Below are 27,811 nucleotides of genomic sequence, written 5' to 3' on the forward strand. Positions count from 1 at the left end.
GGGGTGTGGGTACAATCTCGGCAAGGCAAGGGCTCAGCCGCTCTCTTCCCCCTCCCGCTCATGTCTGTAAACCATTGCAGTCTGACACGATGGACTCTGCTTTCCTCCCGAGAGAGGCACGCCGCCTCCAGGCGCCTGCGCTTGGAGGTGAGCGCGGCTCAGCGAACGCCTTCCCCATGACCCTATCACCCGGCAAAGGTGACTCAAACCCCGGGCCGGCCCGCGCCCCCCGGCCGGCACCGGGACGGGATGGGACGGGATGGGACAGGACGGGCAGGGCGCGGCCGCTGATTGGCTGGCGGCCCGTTGGGGGCCGGGCGGGGATTGGCTGCCGCCCTGCCTTTGTTCGGCTGCAGCCACTACCGCAGGGCAGCGGAAGTTTGAGAGCGGCGGCGGGTGCGGTGGTGCCGCCGCTCTACCGCCGTGTGCAGCACCGCGCTCCGCCCGGTGAGCCGCCCGCAGCGCCCCGACGGCAGCCAGCATGGACCTGGAGAGCAAGGTGAAAAAGGTAAGGAGGGAGCTGCCCGCAGAGTTACCTGCCGCGCCGGCCGGCACTCCCTCTGCGGGGAGCGGCGCTCCGCTGGCTCACGTCTGTGTCCCCCTCGTACCACCTCAGCGCGGAGCGGTGCGCCCCTCCCCGCTGTTCCGTCGCCCCATCTCAAGGGTAGGGGGTCGGTGCGGGGCTGGGGAGCTACGACCGAAACGATCTCCGGTGCCTTACCCTCAAACGGAACAAAAGGCGTCTCCCCGCTCCTCGCCTTAATTGAGACGCCGCAGTTGTTCCGCAAGTAGCCAAGCGGATACCTATCCCTGCCTTGTCATGCACGTAAAAGCACGAATTCCTCCCTCAACCCCCCTGAGGTCTAATAGTTGTATTCAGGTATATGCTCTGTGTATTTCGGCGTGCGTGAAACCGAAGTTGCCTGCTGCCAAAATGTCTGTGGATATGCTGAGGGTTAATCTGTGATTTTTCATGAGATTGGCTCATTACAAATGTGTTGTCAGCATTTGTGGGGGTTACTTTCCTGAGACTGAAATTTAGGGCTCGTTTTCCTCTTTCATGTTCATATTGACTAGTTTGGAGTCAAACTGGCAAGAAGTGAAGGATAAGTAATAGGAAGTTATAGGTAATCCAACTGTATTAACTCTCCTTCCAAAATTCACCATTTAAAATTTCATATGTAAAACCGACTTCAAGTGGGAACATCTCTAAATCTTCTAGTTCTTTTGCAAATTAAATGTAGCACTTGAGTGATGACTTCTTTTAGCAAGAGCCTCTTTGTTGTATCTGTTATGGCACTGTTTAATAAAGGCAGAAGGAATTTTGTATGTGAACATGGGTTAAATGTGTACATAACACTTATTGGTGTATAGAAACTAGTAATTTGAAATGCATATTGTATGGACATGCGTGGTTTGTATTCCTGAATTGTTATGTTTAAGGGTATTAAGTTGTTTTAAAGTATGCATTTGCGCTCCTCTATACCTGTGTGCTTTTCTGACTTGCAGGCTAGAAACTGACTCGTACATGGGAACTGACTCATTTGTAAAGTGTGGAAGGCTACCTGTTAAGTCAGGCCTCAATCCTAGTGAAGCAGGTTAGCTCTGAGTTGTAACTTTCCCCAAGTAATGTCACCACATAAGATTATCTCAATGAGGGTCCTGATTTAGAGAAACTAACTTTCTTATTCCCCAGTCAACATTAGGCCATCAGTGTGTGTCTGACGGATGTAGCTAAGTATTATCACTGTTTTTAGAAGGTGGTTGTGTGCACAGGGTTGTTTCCCTTGCATGACTGCTGGCATGTAATAAAAACAAGGTTTTCAATTATTTGTTTGTATTTTCTAAGCATAATTTAGAACTTAAATTTTATGGTGTCATGGAGCTTGTTCACTGAATGTTTGTTAAATTCCAGAAGGAGAGAGTGTGTTCAGTATTAAATCCTTTCCTTTTTTGACTCCTGATATTTACTTCATAAAAACTTCTTCAAATTTTGCACCCTGGAATGAATGAAGAAATTCTTTACTGGAATGGGTTGGACTGGGATGGGCACTGGAGGCACTGGAATGGGTTGCCCAGGGAAGTTGTGAATGCTCCATCCCTGGCGGTGTTCAAGGCCAGGTTGGACAGAGCCTTGGGTAACATGGTTTAGTGTGAGGTGTCCCTGCCCATGGCATAGAGGTTGGAACTAGATGATCTTAAGGTCCTTTCCAACCCTAACTATGCTATGATTCAAATCTGCAATAGCTGCATGTCTTCTGTTTCTGTCCTTTAATTTCTGTTCTTAACCAGCTTGTTTCCTTTAACATCTCTCTTTTTTTTTTTTTTTTTTCCCAACTCCCTCTTTCTTGAAGGGTGGAAGAAAATTCTGAGAAGTTTCCAGTCGGTTCATCAAAACTAGTAATCTACTTGGCCTTTAAGAGAAACTTGTCTTAAGGTGGAGATGTCCATGTCAGACTTTTTAGTCCATCAGCAGTAATGAGTTACTTAACAACATGCTGTGGTTCTCACCCTTATCTTTGTTTTGCAGCTGGGCTGAGATAACAAGTCCTTTTACAAAATCTGCTTGTTACCTTTATATTTGCTTATTATTTTGTAGTAATTTGCACCTATTTACGGTCTGGCACATGGAGGTAGATGTTAGTGACTAGTGAGTGGCTAACGTGCCTTTTGGGTAGGAAGTCCCAGGAACACGGGGCAGGAGAAAGAGGGAATTGACACAGTCCCCAGATACGTTGCATTTACCATGCTCTACTGACCTCAAAGTCTGAGTTTAGAAGTGGTAACCCTCGTGCTCAGCAGAGCAGGGGTAAATGAATGTCCAGTGGAGCAGTGTGTGGTGTGGAGGGTTATATGATCAGCTAATACTGTAGGAATTTTTTTTTTCCCCTGCCCAGAACTGCTAATGTATGACTGTGCAGGGTAATATAATGGATTCTTTTCTGATTCTAGAAAACTTAAGGGATAAAGTTTCCTATGTGGCATTTCTAAGATTCCTCCAGTTGTCAGTAGCCCATGAGTCCATTCTTCAATTGTGAGTTTCTGCATTGTCTCTTTGGAAAGCTGCTGTTGGTTTTCAAGGAGCTGGTACTGTGTTGGCAAAAAAACCATGCATGTATACGTGAATTGTACATTTGTATCTATCTGTCTGGGTTTCTATGAGGAGAAAATGCACTTCTGAAATGGCTCAGGTTTGTAGTTTTTCTCCCAAACTTAACAATTCTCGCACAGTACATCTGACGGGGATTGCTTCCCCTCCAGTACAAGTCAACTAAGACTCAACCAACCTACCTGCCCTTCAGCAGGAAGAACTACTGCCCCACCTGCCACAGTTTCTAGCCCATCCTTTCAGCACCGAACAGCTTATCTATTTTCTGTCTTGTGAGAGAAAAGTAGCAGTCCTATGCAACATACCCTTTAAGTGGAGACACAGTTAATGCAGCTCATACTTTTGACATAACTTCTGTTTGGTTTCTTTTGTGTCATTGTTGTGGTTTAAGCCCATGACAACGTTGTGGTTATTAGCATTGTTCTCAGGCTTAAGTAAAAAACACAGCACTGCACTAGCTACTAAGAAGAAGAAAAATGACTGCTACTGCTGAACCCAGGACAGTCATGAAACTCATCCTGCCATCTTCAGAAGTGGTTGGAAGAAGCAAGTCTACTGTATAGCCAGATGTCTTTTGGTCTGAATCCTGGGTTCTGGACAACCACAGTCTGCAGCACAAACTTCTGAATGAGTTTTCAGCACTGAGATTATATGCAGAATGTATGCATGTATGTGGAATAATGTGTAACCTTTTTGTGTTCAGGTTACCATCCTTCGAAGAGGTATAAAAGGACGGGCAAACACCTAGCTAGGGAATAGTGTGGGAAAACATAGTTGCAAGGCAGTCTTTTTAGCTACTATGTGAATACTAAGTCTCATACTTTAATGTCTGTTAAAATTTCCCTTTAAAGGGGATGGGAAGTTTATTTTAAGACCATGCAGTTTTCTCCTTTTTTTTTTTTTTTTCCAAGAGGAATTGAATTTGCATTTCAGGATCATGAAGATATCTTTGTATATAAAAAGACATGACAGAGCTGAAGCCTGAAAACAGCAGCTCCAGCTTGAAAAGTACTTGAGCAACAAACAGACCACTGTTTCTCCCAAATACAATATACACTGTGTTCTCAAACCTTGCTTTGAGGGTATAGGGAAAGTGAAGATTTAATGCTTTTTGTTGAAGAGTCTGTTAGAACAAAGTCCTGCTAGTCTGGATTCCTGCCCTGTCTGTCACCCCTGTGAACTTGGTGAAATGAATCAGTAGGTCACAGTCCTGCTCCACAGTCCTGCTGGCAGCATGGTCTCATGCTTCACTAGGGGGAATAAAAGAATCTGGCACTGAGTGTGTTATATATAAGCTTTCACAGTACGATACTTGCTTTATGAAAGGAACTTTGACTGCAGTGGAGTTGGGCAGAGGATCTGGGGAAGAAGTGGTGCAACTTCTCCAGTATGGCATGTCTACATGGTTCTTTTCCTATGGTTTGACTTGGCTTGATCTGTTAGGGTGGCAACCAAACACCAGTGCTCTAGACATAGCTAAGTCAACTTAATGCTCTGTAATGCTCTTTGGTAAATAAATAATGAATATAGTACATATAGGTGCAAAGTCAACTTTTCATGTGTTGCAAACCATGATTTTTGCTATCTGCTGGCCTGTGCTTCCTGTTGAGGTCACTGTTTGTTTTGGTGTTGCTGCTATGGAAACCCACAATAGTAGAGCTTCCCCCCCCTTTATGTATAGTAAGATCAAAGAAATGCAATTGTATTCATAGGTGAGTTTTGCAGAGAAGAATAAAGACAAGTGTGGTGATAAGAGGAGCTACTTCAGTTTTGTTAACAAAGAAACTGAGTAATTGCTTCCTGCATATGTTGTGGTGGGATATTTTTTTGGTTTTTTTCCTCTTAAATGCCTCTTAAAAAAAAAAGTTCTTCTGGAGCACCAAGCTGAATGTGCACCCCTGCTGACGTGCCTGGATATCAGCTTGGCAAAGACAGCAACGCTAAATTAATTTTAATTTTCACGGTTTTGGGGATCCTTTGGTTCTGTGGTTTTTTTTTTTTTGTCATGTGGGTTTTTTTTACTGTGGAAAAAGTACTCCCCAGGTGTTTGACCATAAAATATCACAGAATGCCTGAATAGCAGGCCAGGAAACTCTTTGAATAACTTCTAAGTTCAGGTGAAACCTTCTTTGATATGGCGTAATTATAAGCCAAGTATTAAACAATGAGATGGAAAATTAGCTTAACTTGGAGTATTCTGTCACTAAAGCCACAAAGATTTTATTCTGCAAGTATTCCTGGAAAAAAAAAGAAACGTTTTCCCTTTCCTCTAAGTAAAATAATAATATTGAGCATTGTGAGTGAAATTTTATTGCTAAAAGTTGCTTCAAAACATATTTTTTTTTACCTCATGAAAGTATATGCATGTCCTGCAAATTAAAGGCTTCTTCCTAGCAAGCGTACAGGTATAATGGGGTAGATGCTACAATTTTGAAATACAGTACAGTATATATTTTATTTTACAATCTAGTTAGGTATGCATGTTTGGTTTACATAGATCTATAACATGTGTATAGGATCTGTGTGTGTATGTATATGCTTTATGAAGGGTGTGTATGTAAAACCAAAAAACCAAACAAGCCTCACCCGATATATACGTTCTGCTGAAGTGCAGAGTCAGTGAGGCCTGTAGGAAGAGTAAGGCTGTGAAGATGTAAGCTTGTCATACCTCTTATCTAGTTTTAGACTTGGTCAAGTGAACAAGTCAAGGAAGCAAGGAGGCTTCTGTCATGACAGTTCCAGATTACATCAGATAATTCCATGTGTTTCTGGGCTGTTGTTGATTTGTTTGTTTTTTAAGTCTGCCTAACCCTTCCATTGTGCCTTGCTTTCAATCTGAGGTTGTCTAACTGCGGCTTCTGAAAGAATTGGCTAAAATACCCCATGCACTTTCATGCATGTCTTAAGGTACTAATAAAGAGAGTGTGTAGATTTCCAGGTCTGCTTCTGAAAACATATTGAAAGATAAAACTGGGCAAGAGCACAGATGTCAAAACAAAATATGGCAGGTATCGTGAAAATGCCTCTGCAGCATTGGGTGATGGGTAGTGCTTATTAGTTTTATAGACAGTTTTATAGTGGGTGTCAGCTGCATTCAAACTTAGCTAGTGCAAGACTGAACTTTGTGAATAAACACCACTTGTTTTCTATCCAGCTGATATATCTTTAATAGCTGTTGGTGTTTTGACAGTGGACTGTGTAGCAGCGTCTTAAATATTTATATTCTAAGCTGTTTGATATTTAGTTTAAGACATCACAATAAAATAAATTCTAAGTACTTGTGTGCTATCATACACTGCTGAAGCTCCTTGATTTATTCTTCTGCCTATCCTGCCTGGATCATCTCTCAAATATTTTTCTTGGATGCAACTCCTTTTTGGCATCCTTTTCTTCCTTATCCAAACTTCTACATCGTAATTCCAGTCAACCTTTTCCCTAAATTGAAATGCATATTTAAAAAAAGCTAGGACAGACTTGCCATCAGTTTTAATAGACATGCTAAACAAAAACATAGAGTGGTTTGTGGGATATTGATCTTCACTACAGATGAAACTTTTCCTGTCTTCTCATAAAGTGTCTATAGAAGTAAGCGTTGTCCAGATATAAACGTACCTGGTACAGATATAGTGATACAAGATCAGGTCTTGGTAATAAAGCATGTGTAACACATGAGTTTTCTAATGTGCCTTGTTCTAACCTGTTCCTTTTTTTTTTTTTCCATAATTGGCGTTACCTTCACTTCTTTGGAAGCTCCTGAAGTACATTAGGATATGCTAGAAATCTGTTCTGTTGTGCTGTATAGGTGCTTTTCTCAAGTTTACATTCGGAATGGGGAAAAAATATCACTTGTTGAGAATCTTCAAACATTGAAACAGATCAATAATTAAGTAATTCTGAAACCAGAAGATTCCTGGGATTTTGTTAAATCCAAGAATAACTTTAGTCTCTTCAAATCTGCTCTTGGAGCACTCAAGGGCACAGGAGAGAAAGATCTACAAAAAAGAACTGTGAAGAGGATTTAAGTCTGTTCTGGGGCTCACTATTAATTATCACTGCCCACTAATGACAGCCTTCTTACTGTATAGCCACAACTTTTCAAATTCTGGAGGTGTCTCAAACAGTGGAAAAACTTCTGATCTTCTGCCGAGGCTAGGTAATGGTATTGTGCCTTGCTGTCTGTGGCATCATGAAAGATTAATACAGCTTGCCTGTGCGGTGCTACAAGATTCCCACCATGGGCAGGAAGAAAAGGCACCCAAGACCTGAGTTAGTCCCCCTATTTGGTGGGACTGAGGTGGTGAAAGAAATCTGGTGGGAGGCAGACCTGGAAATGCCAAATGGAGCTTCTGCATTTTCTAACAGAGCCCTCTTACCTTCTTACTGCTGCATGCCAGGAGCTCCTTTGCAAGGGGGCAGGAAGGTCAGAGCAGCTAGCTTTATTTGTGCTTGGCCTGATGACTTTTAAATGGTAACTATTAAGACTTTTGGTGGAACTCTGTCAGGATACTCTCTATATTGTTAGTGCCTAGCTGCTTAGTGTGAGAGAATAGAAAAGACAGAACTGGACTTCAGTCACCCACAGTGATAATACCGAGAGACAGTGGACAGAAGTTGCCGTGTGAGGAAATTCTGCTTAAACATACGGATTTTCTTGGCAGCATTGTAATAGGCTGTTGTACCTGCATCTGGACAGGGCCCTGGATAGATAAGGTTTCACTGCACTTGCTCTTTGTGGGCAATTGGATGACCTCCAGAGCACTCTTTCAACTTAAAATAATCTATACTTTAAAAGCAAGTACAGACAAGCTTTAAAAACTACTGCTTTGTCTTATGCTTTAATTCATCCAAGATATCTTAGGGCTTATCTTTGTTTTTCTTATAACTGTCAACAATATTCTTGACTTCTGTGCCATTACACTTTCTTAACTATTAAAAGAACTAATCCTCCATTCATCACATTAGGTTTTTTCCTACCAGCCCTGTGAACTGTGGTACTGTTTGTTCTACACAGGGAGAAATTTGTCTGTTTTATCATGTTTTACCATGTAAGAGAAACTGTAGCTGACAAAATATAGTTGCATTTGTATCAGCCTGCAGACTAAACTGACATCCATGATATTTTTTTATTCTTAGCACTCCATGTGGGGAGATATTTTATTGTCTGATGGTCTCTGAAGTCTGATGTATTTATAGACAATACTAATTTCAGTATTTGTATTCAAAATTGCAATGAAGTAGGACTTCAACTGTAGGTTTAAATTAGTGTCGTTGGACTTTCATTCTTTATCATGTTCAATAAACTTAAAAGTAAGCCTTTATAATAAGCCAGGTTTAAACAATTTCATCGCAACTGCTGTGCCTCTCCTGAGCAAGGCATTAGAAACTTGCATGGGACCATTTGGGTTTTTAAGGTGACAGTAAGCCTCTATGCATGGTTCCGTAATGCAAAGACATTCACCTACTGACACTGGATTCCAGTCTGAACTGAAACAGGTCAGTCTTTCACGAATTCTCACTTACCTGTAACAATTTGAAATACTTTGCCCTTGAGGTCTATTTAATTTTGAAAGGAGCATGGAATGGATGATTTCAGTCATATTTATATCATCTTCTGCACTCAAACTATTTAGATCTGTATTGCTTATGTTAGTAATATCAGATGGCTTTGGAAAGGTTTTGCTGTAAAATGAAAATTAATGGCAGTAGACAGGCAGGGACCTTCTTCTGGCAGTATTTCAGCTGACCTATCTGTGCCATTTCTCCCATAATTCCATTTATGGGGAAAGCTGAATTCCCTCCTGTCCTAAGGCATGCGATCCTGCTCAAGTGTGTGCTCAGCCTGCTCTGCATCTCTGGGTGCTCCAGCATGGAGTTGGCCAGAAGGTCTGGGGAATAGATGTAGGCAGCAGCAATGAAGCGCATTGTAGTTTTAGGCATTCTGAATTTCCCTGATTACAGCAGAATTGGCTGCTGAAGAAGAAATAGTCACTTCTGAGGCTGATAGTTCCTTATCACTGAAGGAGGTGCCATTACAGGCACATATAGGAATATTTGATATGCACTGACCTTCAGATAGAGTAGAACCCGGAAGCGCAGAGTGTGCTGTTGTTACTTTTATCTGTATTTTTGGGAAGCAACCATATAGTTTTCTGTCAGAACAAAGGCAGGGGCTGTGCAGCCATCTGGAATCGCATCTAATTTGTTTCTCGATGTGCCCTTTAGTTTTGAGCTAAACTTTTTCCAGAAAAAGGTCCAAAGGTCAAACCAGACCTTGCATATAGAAAGGTCATCTCATTTCTGTTTCACATCAGGCTGGTTAGTTTGTTTTTGTTTTTTTTTATGGCAGTGCAAACACATTTTTAGTTTAAGAGCTTTTTAGCGAGGATGAACTTAAAAACCAGCCAAACAAAAATAGGTGATTGTTTTGTGTTTGGTTTAGCTTCCTTTTCCTCTTTAGAGAACATCCTGGCCAACCCTTCCTCAAGAGTGCTCTGTTTTCTTCTGATGTACAGTGTGTGTATGGCGAGGCTCTTGATGAGAAGACCCCTGTAAATGCCTGTCTTCAATGGAGATGAATATCTATTAACCCACTAGCTTTATGTATCCAATATAAACAAAAATGTAATTTATGAAAGAGAACTGAATCTTTAAAATTATGTTTATTTTAGATGCCTACTGGTCTGGCTTCAGGTTAGCACCTATAGCATATGAACTTCTTTTAAGCCCTTAGGCTCACAAAGGTATGGCCATGATCACAGCAGGATTGTATCCCTTCTAGATAAGAAGGGAAGAAATAATTTAATGTCCCTCTGTCCATCCCTGCAGATGCAAGCAGAATCTTAGTAACTGCCAAAATACCTCTTCTCCCTGAACTGACCGTAATCTAAAGGAAATTTTTTGTAATTTCCTCGGGGATGTCTAATGACTGTGGAGGCAATGATCCTTCAAACTGTAAAATACCTTTAAGCATAGTCTTCTCTGCATCTTGCGTGTTCTGTGTTGAGCGGGTGGCTTGTGAATAATCTTGTCCTTCAGTTTGGACAAAACCACAGTGAAGGCTGAGCTGTTTATAGCCTTGTATATACAACAATAGTAGTATGACTTCTCAGAGTAAATTGCAAAGTTCTTAATAATAAAACTCTCACCACATCTACTTAACCCTGGCATTGTATTAGTGTTGCCAGAACTAAGATTAGTCAGTTCTAGTTCACTTTCCATTCATGGTAAAAAATAAACTGCAGGTGAGCTGTCTCCTTTGCGATGACCACCCTTCCCACTGTGCCTACCCTTCTGGGCTAACTGGGTGTGCTCCTCACGCTGCTGGAGCACTGGGTGCGGGTTCCCCTCTACATGTTGGGCATGTGCCTGCATATCCAACCATGGCCACAGTTCCATGGTTATTCATCCATCTGATTTAAGAGCAACATTTCCCAAAGGTTTAAAGAGCATATTCATATAACTGTAAATTTAGTGCATAAGTTACGGTGTTTGGGGTCTATTTTTCACCTTCAACTTCCAGCGGTTATTAGTTAAATTTGCTGATGTGTTGATACATTGTGTGGATACCTGGCCTTTACTCTGTGCTGATTTTAATATTCTCTCATATTTCCTCTGCATTATGAATTTGTCATCTGTCCTTTTAATCTTTTCACAGTAAAACCCTTTGAAAATCCTTTATGGTCATTGCTTTTGCTAACTGTGCTGTTTCTCTTTCTCCTTAGAAAGTAAGCTGGTATTAGTGCAGCTGAAACATAGTTGTAAAGGGTATGTTCTGCTCTCAATCACTATCAAAGTAGTCTCAAATATACCCTGGAATATTAGACTAATCACTTAGATGTTTTCTTTATTCCTATCAGATGGCCAGGTTAGTGCATATAAATGTGGGATCTGTTTACATCTGGATCTTCTGTGTTCTGCCAAGTCATATACTACAAATCACTTTGTCCTGACAGCTGGATTAAATGTGCTTTGACTTGAGGTATTATGGCCTGGCTTGCTGTGTTTTCACAGCCACAGACCTAAAGAAGGACTGCAAAGAATCTGCTGCTTCCCTTGTGTGAAGCTTGCAGATCAAGCCAGGCTGGGACGACAAGTCACTGAAAGAATACTTGGTTTTGGCTAGTGCTAACTTTTGGCTTGCTAGTTCAACCCTATCAACAGGCTTGTGCAAACACTGTCACTTATGTGGGTACAACAGAAAGGTGAGTGGACCCCAAAATATTGTTCTACCATGATAGCCAAATGCTTAATCTTTTACTTGGTTGTGGACTGTAGATTATAAAGACAGCAGTAAGATCATTCCTGAAGCGTATTTCTTGAAGCTGACTGTAGTCATCTTGCTCTGTACACAGATGGGCTTGGGCCATGAGCAAGGATTTGGTGCCCCCTGCTTAAAATGCAAGGACAAGTGTGAAGGATTTGAGCTTCATTTCTGGAGGTAAGTGACACCAGATGTCTCCTAAGCTTTGACTCAGCACTACAGATCTTGGCACATCTATGCAAATGTGTAAGTAACTGCTCTTGTTCTCTCTCTCAATTAATCTGTTCAGATGCTTTAAAGCTGTGTCTAGGTTCAGGGCCAGGGCTTCTCAGCTGCATTATAAGAGTGTTTAAGTATGTAATCACTCGGGAGCATACATTTCATCTGCGCTGAAATTAATGGTAGTGCTTCTGCTGAAGCATTTGCTTTAGCTTAATAAACAGTTGAAGTAGGTTTGTTAAAACATCTCTGTCCTTACAGTAAGAGAGCTGACAGGGAAGAAGTGTGCTTTATTTCAGTAATAAAATGCATTCTGAGCTCCTGATGAAATAAGTAAGTTTTGATCTGAGATTCTGGGCAAAATTCTTATCTGTGTTGAAACTTTGTACACCTCTGCGAATGACTTGGGGAGATGGGGTGAAGAGGCGTCATAATTCAAGTAAGTTGGATAGTACTTGCCCTTGGACGATGCACTGTTCCTAAACCAACACCAGTTGGTAATAGTGGGACTAAATACTCTGCTGTGTTTGTTCTATGTCATTACTTCTGTAGAAACTTTGTATTCTATTAAGACCTTCCTTGTTTTAGTAAAACAAGATGTATATATGTTATACAGTAATACATACAGCTAGCTAGCCCTGTTCACTGATTATACTTTAAGATGTATAAGATGTATACTGTAAGATGTATACTGAAGGTGTGCTTTAAGATGCAGCTTAGTGGATTCCCATTCTTTTTTTTTAAAAAAGAAAGAATTCCTCTCATAGGGAACAGCTTGGAAGAGGACATAAGAATAAATAAATGATTGTTAATACTCTAGCATGTGCTAGCAATGAAAATGATTCTATTTCACCAGTGCTATTTAGGTACAGTCATAACTGTATCTGCAGTAGGGTTTTATTTACGGGGTTTTGTGGGTTTTTTTTATGGTAGTTTTCACATTCTACTGGCAACAGGTGCAGGACCATACCTAGGAGATTTTACATCTTAGCCCAAGTATTTGACTGCATCTGTGACTCAGTTTAGAAAATAAACAGGCAAACAGTCTACAGCAAAGTCTTCTGTAAGTTGATAAGGGTATAGCTTCTTGGTTATGTATCTGTAATATGGAGGTACAGAAACAGCTTACAAATAACAGCATGAGGCAAGAAGTGCTAACACACTTTAGAAGCATGATCATCTAAAGATAAAAGGACTCATTAATTTATGGAAAGATTCTTTTTCAGTATGCATTCAGTCACTGAGGGGACTCATGTAGAGGTACTAGTAAAAAAAAAACAACACAGTTAATGTGTGTAGGTATTTCAGTAAAATGGAATTAAAAGAGCACAGGAGTAAATAGTATTTGTATTAGTAAATGTGGCACATACCTCAGAAACCGTTGAAAAGTTAGCCATTGAGGCAGTTCAAGAATGGGTTAGAAAACAGCTGCTTCTCTAACAGAGCTGCTTCTGGGGAGAGTAAGGGTGTGAATCTGAAGTCTGAAATCTGTTTTGTATAAACCATTTTAAAAGCAAATATGTATTAATGTGCTTTGCTTGATAGAGAGATTTTGGAGAATCTACAACTTGAAGGGGTGGATCCCATCTGTTTACTAAGTCATTAGCCTTAAATTTGAAACTCTATTTTAATTAGAAGCAAACTATAGTACAAGTGGGCAGGGTGTTGTCTTTAAACCCTGAATTATCAAAATCAGTTAAAGTTGAGTCATCAATTTCACTATTGCTAATCTGTGAAAGGTAAGTGTTGAAAGAGAGATTGTAGTTAGAGAAACTATTGTACATTATGGGGAAGATTAACTGGTGAGTTGACCCCAGCCGGCAGCCAGGCACCCACAAAGCTGTTTGTTCCCTGTCCCCTCAAAGCATGGTGGAGGAGAGGAAAGGAAGAACAAAAATGAGAAAACTCACGGATCAAAATGAAGTCGGTTCAATAGGAAGGATAGGGAGCAAGTGATGCAAAGGCAATAATTCACGACCTCCCATCAGCAGATCGATGACTGGCCAGTCTTAATGCACTGTCTAATCTGGAAATGAGAAACCCTGCCCTTCATCCTCTACCCCTGTATTATTGCTAGATCATGACATCAGATAATGCGGAGTACCCCTCTGGCCAAGTTGAGCCAGCTGTGCCCTGTCCCAGCTTCTTGACCACCCCCAGTTTACTTGCTGAAGCAGTGCCAGCATCAAAAAAAGAGGCAGCCTTGACACTGTGCCAGAAGTGCTCAGTAATAGCAAGTGCCATCAATGCAGTTTCAGCCACAAATTCAGGTGGACGCAGTACAGCGAGGCAGCAGTTGTGTTTGCAGGCTGTGGTCTTGAAGGTGACACTGCCCTCTCCTGGCGGGAGCTAAGGAGCTTCAGCAGGTCACATGATTCTTGGTTTGATACGTAGCAACTCTAGTGTACCTCAAAGAGCTAAGATGTTATTTGTTTATTTCTGTAGGAAGGAGCTTCAGTTCTGCCTTTGGAGAGTTAGACTGGAAAGTGCACGTGGGGAAAGAAAATCAAGCATACCTATTTAGTAGCAGGGTTTTACATGGAGTTGCTGCACTGTTCTTTATACTGGGAGTGTTTGGAAAATACCTCTTCTGGGCCAACAAGTATGCTTTAAGCACTTCGTGCTATGATTCTTGGCACAGTGTGTGGAATGGTTATATAGGTGCAGAACTGTTAATTTAGGCTAGGATAGAAATGGTGGTAAACAAGGCCCTTAGCAAAATTTTTTCCTAAATTTTGAAGCTCTGAAAGCTGCAGTGTTGTGAGCTGAACACAAAATGAATACAGCAACAGCTGCGGTCTACAGTAGCAGCTGCTGAGTGATTACCTGCCTTATCTCCTTTCAGACTGCTTGGTAGCCTAGAATTAGCAAGGCAGGCTGGCTGTAACAGTCTGTTCCTCCAATACATGTTTGTTCTTTGGATACGTGTTTCCCACTAGAGGGAGGTGTGGGGCAGGAGTCAAAAGCTGCTAAAAGCAGGAGGAAAGATTCTGATTTATCTTTGTCATGCATATACTGGAAAGCAATAATTCTCTGATGTGGGTGCCAAGATATTAAAAAGCTTCTGGAGGCAAGAATCTTGGGCTTGGGAATGATTTATCAGCATCTGGCTTCTCTGCACAAATACAACCTCCAGGCAGGGAGAGTTTGAAGTTGGCTTTAGTATTTTCTAATAATACAACTGACAGGCAAGTACCGAGGCACAGTTCAAAGTATTTGCAATTACCATAGCTGTATGAATAGAAAGAAAAAGTAATAGAAGGAATCATATAAAGAGGTTAGTCTTTCTGTGTGAGACAAAAGCCTCAGGACTTACCAGGGATTTGTTGAGGGCTTCTCTTTGCTTACAGCTGCCACCTCCTGTCACTAGGAGCCACTGCAAAGCCAGAGTAGGAAGGGTCATGATCCAAATTAATTTTCCTCTCCATAGAACAAAATGTAAAAAAGCAAGAGTAGTAGTTGACGTTTTGGAGAAGGAACTTGAAGTCTTTGATACCTTTTTTCAGTAGATGTCCAAGACAAAGGAATTTACCAACCTGGAAGAGAAAGTAGAACCAGTTTACCTTCTTCCTCTTTCTACCCACCCAAGGCCTGGAAGCAAAGTACAGTCTACTAATTCTGTGATATGCAACTTTTAATTCCACAAATTTTGAAGCTTCCTCCTTATCTTCCATGTTTTCAATGGGAAAAAAATTGCCTAATTGATGAGATTTGACTGGAGGAAAATTTCTCTCCCCTGCTGAAGTCCTGAGAGCTCTAAACACAGAAGCAGGGTCTCTAATACCTCTTTCAGTAGGTGTCTTGCTGAATGTCCTCAAGTGAAGGGAAAATCTTTTTGACAATGCAGATGGAGAGAAGAATAAATTCTCACTGCCTGTCTTCTTGATAGAGCCAAAGGAGATAGTTCCGTCCATACATATACTTGTGTTTATATACACACAGATGTGTGTATATATGTGTGTGTGTGAGTAATAGCAACTGATGCTCCTGGCACATGTAGAGTGTTTCAAGCATAAGTTATCAGACAGACTTGTGAAGTGTAAATGTGAGGTAATGAGACAGGGTCACTTCAGTAAGATAGCTGTATTGCAGTCAAAGAAATGGTGAGCTGATCTATTCTAAGCAGAAGTAATTGGCCATATCCCTTCAGCAGAAAGGACAATGACTAATGAACAAGACTCTGATGTGGAAGCTTAGTGGAAGAACATATGACTAAATTGCAAAAGGTACTATGTAGGAAGAGTTGTGTGTGTTTAAATATCAAGTGGGTATGTTTTAGGGTTGGAAATTAGTCAGGAAAAGGGATTGTAAATCAGGACAGGAAACATTTTTTGGCTGTTAGCAAGGTACAGACATCTTCATGTGGCTGAGATCCAGGGGAGCCTTGGGGGGGAGCAGTGGAAAGGACAACAGCTTAGCGAATTGTTACTGAGATATGCTGACACCAGTGGTGACTCAGCTTTCTGCACATTATTTCTGGATTTTTTTTCTCCTGCATTTGGAGATTTAATGATCCACAACCTCCAATGCCAGGGCCACGACACTTGCAGTTTTGTAACATGGTCCCTGTAACAGCTTCTTGCAAGGTCTATGTAGGCAAATCATGAAAGAGCAAGGAGATAACATCAAACTGAAATGTACACACTCAAATTCTTATTTAAGTAAGTTTGGAGTGGGGGGAGAGTAGCGATATCTCATTCTTTTCAATGCAATTATAAAGAACAGTAGTTCCATGCCAGCTTTCACAGTGGGACCCAGGAAGGACCTGAGGACAAATTGTATGCTTGTACTCTGTTGCAGCTATGTGTTTATCTGTTAATCAGGGCAACAAAAAAAATCTCTCACAGCCACTGAAATTAGTGAAAAATGTTAAGCCTTCAGTGAGACTGAGGATGATAAAAGCAAGTGCATCAGAGTGTTTTCCTAGTTGGAAACAGAAAAGGGATCTCAAAGCTGCTCTGCATTTGGAGAGAATACTAGTAGAAAATAGATAAGCCATTTCATGATGTAGCATAAACAAAACCAAGGTGCCTTGTGGCTTTTCCAGCACGTGTGAAAGTCTTGGAAAGAATTCCAGCACAGCTTATCGTGGGCAGTCTAGTCTTAGCAGGCTGTCAATGCTGCTTCAATGCAGTTGGATTCTGTACAGGGTGAGGAGAGCTGCACAAGCTGTCATGCTGCTCTTGACCACAACATGAATTGTGCATACTGAGAACTGGTTTGCAAGCAGAGCAGTTCTGGACAGCGACTATACTTTGCTTGCATGAGTCTGAGCAGTTTACCTGAGCTTGTTGACCCATATTATTAGATTACATCCTGTCAAGAGACAATACTATTGCTAAAAAATTAAACTGAAAAAAATGATGAAAATATCTAGTAAGTTATTGCTCAAATGAACTGTTAGAATTCAAGATGCATGTGTGCTATGAGGCATGTAGCTGCATGATAGTCATCATAGAACTGCGTGATGACTGTGATATAATAATGAACTAAACCTGCAAAAATAAAGTCTGTTTCTGTTGCCTCATTTTAAATCTCAAAGAAGACATCATGGAGAGCTGTTAACAAGGTATAATCCTATGTGTACCTTAAAAGGTAAGCAGAGTGAATATAAATTGATTTATTACTGTATTAAATACTCTCTTAAGTATTAGCTAGGTAAAGGATTCATCTAGACTAATGTTGAAGATTTAGCAAAATTTGATGTTGTAGTAGCTTGAGATGCATAGTGCAGCATTTAGGCTTAAGGGGCAATGTTAGCTCATGATTGAATGTTTTGGTAAACTGTGAGATTGCAGAGTGCTTGGTGTTTACTGAGTATCCAGATCCAGTATGAGCTTTGAAATTCTATGTCTTTCCTGTCGCGGAAATGAGTTGGAAGTCATGCAAGCTGTCAGGCAGCACACGCTTCAGTTACTGAGCTCTTTAGGTTTGTGTGTCGCAAAGCAGAGTCTGTTCTGCCTAACGTTCTTATTTTGTTTGTTATTGTAGAGTGGCTTATATCTATAGCAGAGTTAGCTATTTTTGTTTGGGGTTGGCTTCATAACTTAGCAACCATAAGTTATAGTAACCTGTATAATCACATGACCAGAGCAGCATCCATCACACACACTGAAATGATAGTATCCCACAGTGTGCACACTACATATGTATACCAGTTTATCTTTGGGGCTGGCTGTGTACTGATTTCATGGTCAGGTATGTGCAGGTTCTCTGTTCTTCCTTTACCATCACTTAATTTGCCTTCTATAGTCGCAGCTTCTATTTGTCATGTACTCGTTAGGTGTCTTAAGATAAGGTATGTGTTTTGCCTTCAAGGCTTTAGAAAGCAAGAGGTAGAACAATGTTAGAGTTCAATGGGCTTTGGCAAGCGGGGTTGAGAAGCAGTTTATAGGTAGGTTTGTTATTTCTTGTGTGAAGGATAAATAATGGGATAAAATATTATTCATTCCTCTTCAAACTCTAGAGATCCTGAAGGTTGATCTGTTTTGTTAGGCTATAATAACAACCTTCAGTTATATCCAGGTTCACTAATTTGCATGTACTGTGTTTGACTGCTTTGAACTGAAGTTCTGGGGAAGCCATTAAGAAATAGTAAACTAGCTTGTCTAATCCAACTTTCTGTTTATTATATGTGAATTGTTAAATTATGCTTAAGGTAATAAATTGCCATCTAATATCCTTTATTCAAATGAGTTCAAATGTGTTGTATATGAAGAATACCATTTATATCTAAGTAAGTAAAGCCTTCTACCTTTTAAGGATATTATCTGTGAGAATTCCTTCTACAGTGTGTGCCAGAGGAGCTCTGACTTGGTTCAGAGCTGTTTGAAAGGCTTTGTCCAGATAAGCCTTCCATTTTTTTCATCTTCTTTATTAAATGCTGACTTTGAATAGATCTTGGTGCAATTGCACTATATATATGGCTGTATGTATTTTTTTTCCTTTCTAGGAAATATTTGTTTCTACTTGATAGCAACCCTGTGGTAACCAATTATCATGCATACAGTGAATATGAAGAAAATAAGTGTGTGTAACTGAGCATATAAAGAGAATCTGAAAGAAAAAAAAAGTCCAAATAAGTGATTGCTGGGGGAGGTGGTGTCATATTGATGCATTTAAGTTAACTCATGGGTGACTAACCATACTAAATCTGGTAGGCAGGTGATGACAGACATGTACATGTGTGATCAGTACTGAGATATAACTGAAGGAATGGTATAGCATCATGTTCAAAATGCCTTAGCATAGCTGACTGATAAATATCTGATTGCAATCCCTGTGAACAAAGATGTAAATAATAGATCAGGAGAAATAAGGAGTATCTTGAAGATGTGTTTGACACATTGCAGAGTAACTTGTATGTTCTCTAATGAAAGCATTGAAGACAAGGCTTTGGGTTGCCAGTGATGTTTACTACACCTGCAGCCGGGGTCAGATGTAATTTTCAGCTGAGACTGTAACTTTGTTGCTGTTTCCATAAATTTCAGGAAAATATGCCGCAACTGCAAATGTGGCCAGGAAGAGCATGATGTCCTCACGAGCAACGAGGAAGATCGGAAAGTGGGGAAACTCTTTGAAGATACAAAGTACACGACCCTTATTGCAAAGCTGAAGAGCGATGGCATTCCCATGTACAAACGCAATGTAATGATACTGACTAACCCAGTGCCAGCCAAGAAGAACATATCCATCAATACTGTGACTTACGAGTGGGCTCCTCCTGTTCAGAATCAGACTCTTGTAAGTCAGAGTCACTACTTCATATTCAAGGCAGGAGTTGATGGGAGATAAAAAGAAGTAGAGCCTACTGGAAGGATAAGTTTGCCATTTGTAATTGTCTTCCTTGCAGATAGGATTAAGTGTTATCTATTAAGCCCCTAGAGCCCAGTTTCTCTAACCTGTTTGTTTGGGGCTTTTGTTTGTTTGTTTTAGTAAAGTTGAAAAATTTGCATGGAGTTTGGGCTTAAAAGAAGAAACAAGGGGAAGGGGGGGAGGAGGAACACACCACCCAACAAACTAACTGCACAACAATTTATGTCATTGTTTAAAGCAAAGGGAAACACTCGGTCTTGCGTATAGCTTTTACTGTATATGGTAAGAGCAAGATCAGTGCTGACATCTAAGAGATCAACTGTCTTCCAGTATGTTTTCAGCTGAAGTAGATGAGATGGTAGATAGCCTTCTGAGGATTTTGCTTCACTTTTCAAACTTTGATTGCTATTTTACTGTACTACAGTTTTGTGTGTTCCATGCTGGAATTACATTATCTCTGACCTACGCCTCAAAATATCATTTTTCAGTGAATTAACCAAACTTTGTTCATCTAAATCAATGGTTACTTTAAAATTCAAAGTGGTAACTGAATGTTGTCTTGTCCTTGCTTTACTAAAACTGAGCTTTTTTCTTTATTTAAGTAAAATTATTTCTTCAATGGGCTGTGTGCCCCAGGCAGACTATTTCAGCTCCACTTTTTTTAAAGCTATCCTCATGATTGGTAGCTTTAGATTGCCTCTTTGAAGAGGCAAGGTGCTGTGTAAATGCTATTTATTCTGAGAAGTAATAGCTCTGTTCTTCATGTTGTAAAATGCTTAAAAGAAAGCCTCTTACTCTGGGAAGAAGCCAGTTAATGCATCTGCTGTATTTTATCTTCATCTACTGTGTTTCAGGAGCTTAATGTTTATGGAAAGAACCTTGTTTTTGACAAATTTGACTGTCGCTAACAACAGTAGAGATTTTAGTCACATGTTTGCCTAAAAGGATGGGTATGTAGTTGAAGTGGCATCTTAATATCTAATTCCTTCTGGTTCAGGCTAGACAGTATATGCAGATGCTACCAAAGGAGAAGCAGCCTGTTGCTGGCTCAGAAGGCGCGCAGTACAGGAAGAAGCAGTTGGCTAAGCAGCTGCCTGCTCATGATCAGGATCCTTCAAAATGCCATGAGCTCTCCCCCAGTGAAGTTAAACAGATGGAACAGTTTGTGAAGAAATACAAAAATGAGGCACTCGGTGTAGGAGATGTTAAGCTTCCTGGTGAGGTGGAAACAAGAGCTGCTGACAAGAGCAATTTGAACAATGGTGACAGAGGTACCTCAGCTGCTGTAGGAGCAATGGAGGAGAAGTCCCCAGATCAGAAGACATCTCAGTATGTAAGTATAAAATAGGAAAGATAAAACAAGAAGGTATACTACTATCACAGTGCTTTTCCTGGTCATTTAAGTCTAATTAACTTGTTTGTGAATTTAGAATATGGAAAATCTGGGGAGGGAAAGAAGGAACTGGAAATCTTGAATGCCTGCAGAGAATCCTGGTCTTTAACTGTATTTAGTATATTGCAGAAAATAACTTCCTAGATGACCTTTTCATCTTTGTTGCAAAAACATGCGTGCTTGGAGATGTAGTATAGCAGGGTGTTTTTTGCAGAATAATAATCAAGAAACTTAGTCTTGCAGACTAATGGCTATGCTTTCCTCCTCTTAAAAAGTTTAGTTTAATTTTAGAAGCTTGTTTTCTCCTCTTACTTGGAAGAGCACCAAAATTACCCACTTGACAAATCGTTTAAACTTAAACAAAACTAAGAAGTAATATAAAGTAACACCTTTCCATGTCCAACAAGCCAAGCCATACATCTGTTTCAACTAGCTGCTTTTTCATATTCACTTTATATTCTTATCTATGTTTGTCTTTGGCATCTGATTTCTGCCTTGTAATAGCTAAACAAAAAATAAGATATGTAAAATTTTCCAGTCTTCATTGATACTTCTAAAACTATAGCCTTAAAGCATTTCTGGCATAACTTGCTAACTTCTGTAGTGCATGTCTCAGCTACCAATTACAAATAGAAAATAGATGTAGGATTACTGAAGTGACATTATATTAGTTTAGTGAAGGTAGACCTTCAATTTAGAGTGGCAAAAGCTCCTATAACTTGATTTCCAGGAATGTTGCTATTATACATATGAAAAATTATTTGTCTCCAGGTTACTCACAGAAAATGAATGTAGAAGTTTTAGACTGAGATAAAAATTTGCTTGTTAACGTGGTTGTAGAATAGGGTATCCATTGTTATTGGAGGCTGTGGAGTGCTGGTTTTTGGTATCTTTCTTTTTTGGTGGTGTATGAGTTTTGGGGGTTTGTTGTTTTGGTTTTTTTTTATGACACAGTGTATTCTGGTGTAATTCATATGGGAATATAAAATGCACTTTTAAGTTTTAGCTTTGAACATGCTTATTTACCTCAATCAGTGATATGCTGTGCCGTTTGGTTATCAGTAGTTACTTTCTAAAATTAGTTACTCTGGCTTTGCTGCTACCTTGTCATGGAGATTCTAAGATACTAAATAGTTACTTTATCCCGGCTTGATTATGTTGCTGTCATTTTATCTTAATGCAGTCTCTCTTGCTGGATCACTTAGTTTCACCACAGCAATTCTTCATTTACCTCCTTTAGAAAGTCCTACAGAAATTCCTTGCACTGTACCCTGCTGACCAGCTGTCTTGGACTACCTCAAGTCAAGAGCAGGAGGCATTCTGTCCTCTTGAGTAATCATTTCAAAATGTGCTTCACTTCTACGTTACACCTATTTATCACTTCCAGACTTTTCTTATTCAAGCACTTGAGTATACGTCCTACTTTTTAGGCCAGGCATATCTCATCACTGTGATGAATTGGAGGCTTAGAAGTGTTTAATAGTGCAAGTGAACATCTGAGTTTATCTGTTGTTAGCTTTGAGTTTATGTTGGGCAAAATCAGGATTTAGGTATGTTAAAGAATTTTGTTTGATTTCTGCAATGTGACTTAGTCTCAGCTATGTGCTGTAGCATTATCTCAACTTTTTTTTTTAAACAGTTCAAAATAAACCAATATGGAGAAAAGCTCTTAAATATCTTGCAGAATAATTGCCATTCTTGTCTACACTTTTTTCTATCCATTAGTTCTGCATCTTTGTTCTCCAGATTTTCTTGTACATTGCCTTTTAGACTGAGTCTGAAACATGTATTCCTGTAGCTGTGATAAACGATCTCTTGAAAAAAATATTTTTTGCTATAGGAATAGATTGCTATTCTTTTAAACCTATTTTTAAAAACAAACAACCCCCCACCACAAACAACCAGGTCTCCACTAGCAATAATTGCTGCTGTGTTTAAAACAAACACAAACCTATTTCACCATGACTGAAAGCTGAATAACAAATTTACATTCAGCATAGTTGCTTCTTATAAAGAAGCAAAGCTCTTTATACACCTTTTATCCACCAAGGCTGAGGGTATTGCAAATGGTAAGTAAATGAATCAACTTGCCCTCATCTGGGTCTGTACAACTACTAAGCCTCCCAGCCGACTCCTCGTGGAGTGTGAGGTTGAAGTTACAAAGAGAAACAAAAAGCTTTATGTACATATATATTTTCATTTTCCCTTTCATTAGTTCCCCTTTCATCTTGTTCCAAGATGTTCTTCCTCCCCTTTTGATGTCTTTGTGTATATTTTGAAAGTGCTTGTCTGAAACGAGTGTGGGGATCTGATCAATACCCTTCTCAGCTGAGAACCTTTATATGTTTTTGGTTTTGTGGTGTGGTTTTTGGTTTTGGTTTTTGGTGTTTTTTTTTTTCTACGTATGCACGCAATTAAAACAGCTGTTTATGCTGGGCTTGAAGTGATGTGAATCATAGAGAGAACCTTCCCAGGATGTTCAACTGAGCCCACAGACCAACTGGAGTTCAGGAGATACCAAATTGGTGATTAAACTGTAAAGAATTTTTTTTTCACCTGTGTTATTTGACTTGATGACAGGACCCTCTCTGTAAGCAGGAGTAGGGCAGAAGATTTACTGTGGACTTTTTGGAACTATTTGTATTGTAGCTGTGTTCATGAACTTTTATAGTCTCTTTTCCCTACTCGCTGTTCCCATCCCAAGATCGTTACTCGCAGACTGTTGGATAACAGCCATGAGTGACTAGCATCCCTAGAACACAGCTTTACACAGAATGAGTTTGCAATACTCACAGTACTTTTTGTCTCGCCAGTGATGCAGTTACGTTTTGATCTTCTTACGCCCAGCTGTTCTCTTGTCATGTGTTCTAGTCATAATCTAGTTGGTTACCTTTGGAGACTCCTTATTATTCTCTCCTTGCTCTTGAGTCTGTAAGGCTTATAGCACATAACATGAATTTTAATTGCCTGGGCTTTTTTTAGAAATGAACTGTACTTGCAGAAACATGAGTTTGGGGAACTACAGTAATCCATTTGAGAAGCACTAGTGCTGTGTCAATAAAATGTGTGTCATCTTGTATTGCTTAGACAAACCTGTAATGTGGCATCATGCCACACTACCATCTGATCGGGGGGCTAAATTCATCAATTTCAGCCTGGGAAGGTGGAATTATTAAACATGCTTGTAATATATAACTGCTGTAATTGTATCTCTTCTTTCCAGTCCTGCTATCGCTGCAAACTGATCATGAAAGAAGGTGACCCAGCTGTCTACGCAGAACGTGCTGGATATGACAAATTGTGGCACCCAGCTTGTTTTGTCTGTTGCACCTGCAGTGAACTTCTAGTAGACATGATTTATTTCTGGAAGAATGGTAATCTGTACTGCGGAAGACATTATTGTGATAGTGAAAAACCTCGCTGTGCTGGATGTGATGAGGTAGGAAATATCCTAGTCCTTTGTTTTAGCATATGTTTGCTCCCCTGAGAACTATGATTTCTAGTAAAATATTTCAGTGTAGGGAGATCATGTGCCTTTACCAGTTTTAGCCGATTGTACCTGCAAGGAACTGAAACTGATATAGACATGCCACATTCAGGAAGACCCAGTTTATTTTGGCTTTCATGCAGATTTTATGCGGCCCAAAGTGACATAGAAGGTAATATGTAAGTGCAAATTCTTCTGTGCTCTGTTATGCAGTTTTTGCCTCATAAAGGGCACTAGGGGGAGCATTTTACCAAATTACACCGTGTACAGCATACACAGAACAGGCTGCCTGGTGTCTTTGGCATCTCTTGGCTCTCAGTAAATGAAACACAGGCTTTTGGGAAACTGTCAAACAAGTGAATGCTTTTGGTTTTGTTATTGAAATAATTTGAGATGGTGGAATTTCCAGGAGTTCCCTGGAAATTATGAAACATCCCGAGAGTAGCTTTATTAAAGGAATACCATTCAAATGCATGCATTAATACTTGTTTATATCTTCCTCATAGCTAATATTCAGCAATGAATATACACAAGCAGAAGGTCAGAACTGGCATCTGAAACACTTCTGCTGTTTTGATTGTGATTGCGTTTTGGCTGGGGAAATCTACGTAATGGTGAATGACAAGCCAGTCTGCAAGCCCTGCTATGTGAAAAACCATGCTGCGGTAAGATCTGTACAGACATGTTGGTGCTGTGAAGGAATAGGAATGTACATCTATGGAGCTTGAAACTTTTACTTGCCCCCAGTGTGGGAGTATCTGAAGAATGTAAATTGAATGCAAATTTAGGCTCAAGCCAATCATCTTTTTCCCCTTTGGAAGAAAAGAAAACAAACAAAAACCTTAAAAGCAGACAAGTGTTGTCAATTCATAAACTTGAACAAAAGCCACTGGCAGGGTGGGTGAGGGGGAGGCTGTTCTGAAAGTACCTTGAACTTCTCTAGCGGTGAAGCAGGATTTTGTAATGGGAGGAGTGAAGTAGGTGAAGGTGAGTAATGCTGCTAAACATTCAGTTTCTTTCGATCGTAGTTCATTGTGACCAGTGGGATTCAACTTCAGCTGGTTTGCTGGAAGCCCATAGTGGCAACTGCAACCTAGGTACTTTGTTTCTTTGTTCTTAGAACCGTCTGAGTTATAAAGGAGTGTGACTCTCAGAGTCAAGCTAGAAGTTTGGGTAAGGATGGCAGTTCTTGATTCCTAGTTATGGGAAGAATTCTGAGATGATGGTCCATTCATATCTACCAATTAACTACCTATTAGTTGGGAGTTCAGTATAATGTGCATCTAGACTGTTTATATACTTAATGGAGGGATAATCTATTACCTCTAGCTGTCAGTTAATGATTTTCTAAGGTAGGTATGAGGATTTATCTTTTGGAGAGGCTTTTTTTTTTCTCTTAAAACATTAACTTAAAAATTAACCTCCTTTTAAAACATTGAGATCTAAATGATAATTTTTGACAACCAGATTTTAAAATTAATTATATCTAAGACTTTCTAGGAACCTTTTTTGTCATTGCTTTACAGCTGCCAGTGCACAGGAAGATTTGTTATCTCTTCAAATGTATGGGTTAATATATGGAAATCTGTGGCATGACAAGTTTTTATCATTATTTGGGCACTGGGAAATCATAACCATGATATAACTGTTCATGTTTAGTCCCAGAAGCAACTAACTTCTTGTGTGCATTTTATTTTTTCTTTATATCCTTAGATGCATTCTGATCAGAAACTCTGCTTTAACAATAAAAGAAAATTGAAATACTTAGTTCAAAGGGTTCTTTTAACACCTGCCTCTCTTCTCCAAAACCACTTAAGAATTCCAGCTTTTATGGGACTCTAAAGAGCATGTGTATGCTTCATTTAGGTATTTTTTTCCTGAACAGATCTGCCAAGGCTGTCATAATGCTATAGATCCAGAAGTTCAGCGTGTGACATACAACAACTTCAACTGGCATGCTACGCAAGAATGCTTCTTGTGTTCCTGTTGCAGCAAGTGCCTAATTGGCCAGAAGTTCATGCCAGTGGAGGGGATGGTCTTTTGCTCTGTGGAATGTAAGAAAAAGATGATGTCATAAGAGAAGACATGCATAGAATCGAGCATTGCTGCGTTCCAAAGGCTCTTGTATTTCTACTGTAAAATATATAGTATCAGGGCATTTAAAGTTATTGAAAGTGTTTAATAGCATTTTCCCAAAGATTTTTCTTTTTGAATGACTAAAACTTGCTATGTAATCTTAATTTCTTAAACATAATAATACTTTCTTTTTTGGAATATTGTTCCTGACTCTTATGTCAAATGACTTTGTATCCCAGAAATGTAAGAAAAAAAATGCTATGAACTATACACACTTTAAGGGAGCTCTTCACCGTGAAGGATCTTTTTGCTTTATCTTGTCTAATGGAAGAAGAAAACGTGAAAATGCTCCAATTTTTCTTGTATTATAAAAGTAACTCTTCCACTTTTGGTTTCACTAATTTATCATTTTCATAGTTTCCCTGCTTTCATCAAGCACTTTAGACAAAATGATCAGCTTTACAACCTCATACAGTTTTGCTTACTAGACTTCAAGTATGCAGGGAGAATGTAGCTTAAAAAAAAAGTTCCCTGCAATTGTTTGCTTGTTGACACATTAGTTCTGAGGGATGGTAACCACTGTCACACCTAGTTTGTAAAGTAACTCTGTACCAGCAGAAAACTGCTGATACATGTTTCTCTTATAACTGTTCATTGAAAAGTTCTTATTTTACAAATATTGGTGTCACTTTACAGATACTGGGCAGAAGGAGAGAAAATATAGGAGGAGGTCTTGCCCAGATTTAAAAAAAAATAGGCAATAAAATCCACCAATGTTAGTGTGTGTCACCCTTATCCTTTCAGAACTGGATTCTGATTTGGTTTTTTTGAATGAATGTTGTTCTTGTAAATTGTGCCTTCTGTCAGAGGGACATGGCTCACAATAACATATGTATTTCCAAGAATGTAATTCTGCAAAAGGATCGTACTTAAGCTTTTGATTTGTAAGTTCTTAGTTCTTAACCAAAGCAAAATGAGTCTTTCAAAGAAGACGTCCAGAACTTGAGTGGAAAAAATCACAGCTGTGTATTAGATTTGTTTACTAGATAAGCCAAATGTGTGGTTCTCTTTAAGAGTTACAGATCTAGGGTGAAACTTGTTAGCTTTGTGCCAAACAGTGAATGGAGAGTCTTTGGCCTAAAGAGGAAAAAAAATGAAATTTTAAAAAATCTATGCAAGTTTTATGTTCAGCTCTTAAGTTTTATGGTGGCTGTATTGTAACACAAATAAAAATTAGTGGTGTTCACTTGAGTTGTCTACTAATTCTGTTCTTGTTGAATCTCCTTTAGGGGTGGTAATGAGGAGGAGAAATGCTTCCAGACTTCTCTAGCTTTGACACTATTTCCAAAAAAACCTTAAGGCATATATTACTATCAAGCGCTTACTGTCTTGTGTAATATTGATGTGCTTAGAGGTGCAGATTAGTGGACCTTGTTCTGACACATACGACTT

General features: G+C 39.7%; 1 protein-coding gene across 1 annotated transcript; it reads left to right on the plus strand.

The window, feature by feature from the left end:
- Positions 1–483: 483 nt before the first annotated feature.
- Positions 484–26,748, plus strand: TES (testin LIM domain protein). The gene is made up of 7 exons (XM_057412191.1): positions 484–508; positions 11,461–11,546; positions 19,079–19,331; positions 20,401–20,736; positions 24,020–24,235; positions 24,790–24,948; positions 26,169–26,748. The coding sequence occupies exons 2-7, from the start codon at positions 11,461–11,463 to the stop codon at positions 26,358–26,360; spliced, it is 1,242 nt and encodes a 413-aa protein (XP_057268174.1). The 5' UTR covers positions 484–508; the 3' UTR covers positions 26,361–26,748.
- The last annotated feature ends 1,063 nt before the right edge of the window (positions 26,749–27,811 follow it).

Source organism: Pezoporus wallicus, unplaced genomic scaffold, assembly GCF_028554395.1.
Source record: "Pezoporus wallicus isolate ANWC-B61680 ecotype Strahan unplaced genomic scaffold, APGP_CSIRO_Pwel_v1 contig_3858, whole genome shotgun sequence".
NCBI classification, from domain to species: Eukaryota; Metazoa; Chordata; class Aves; order Psittaciformes; family Psittacidae; genus Pezoporus; species Pezoporus wallicus.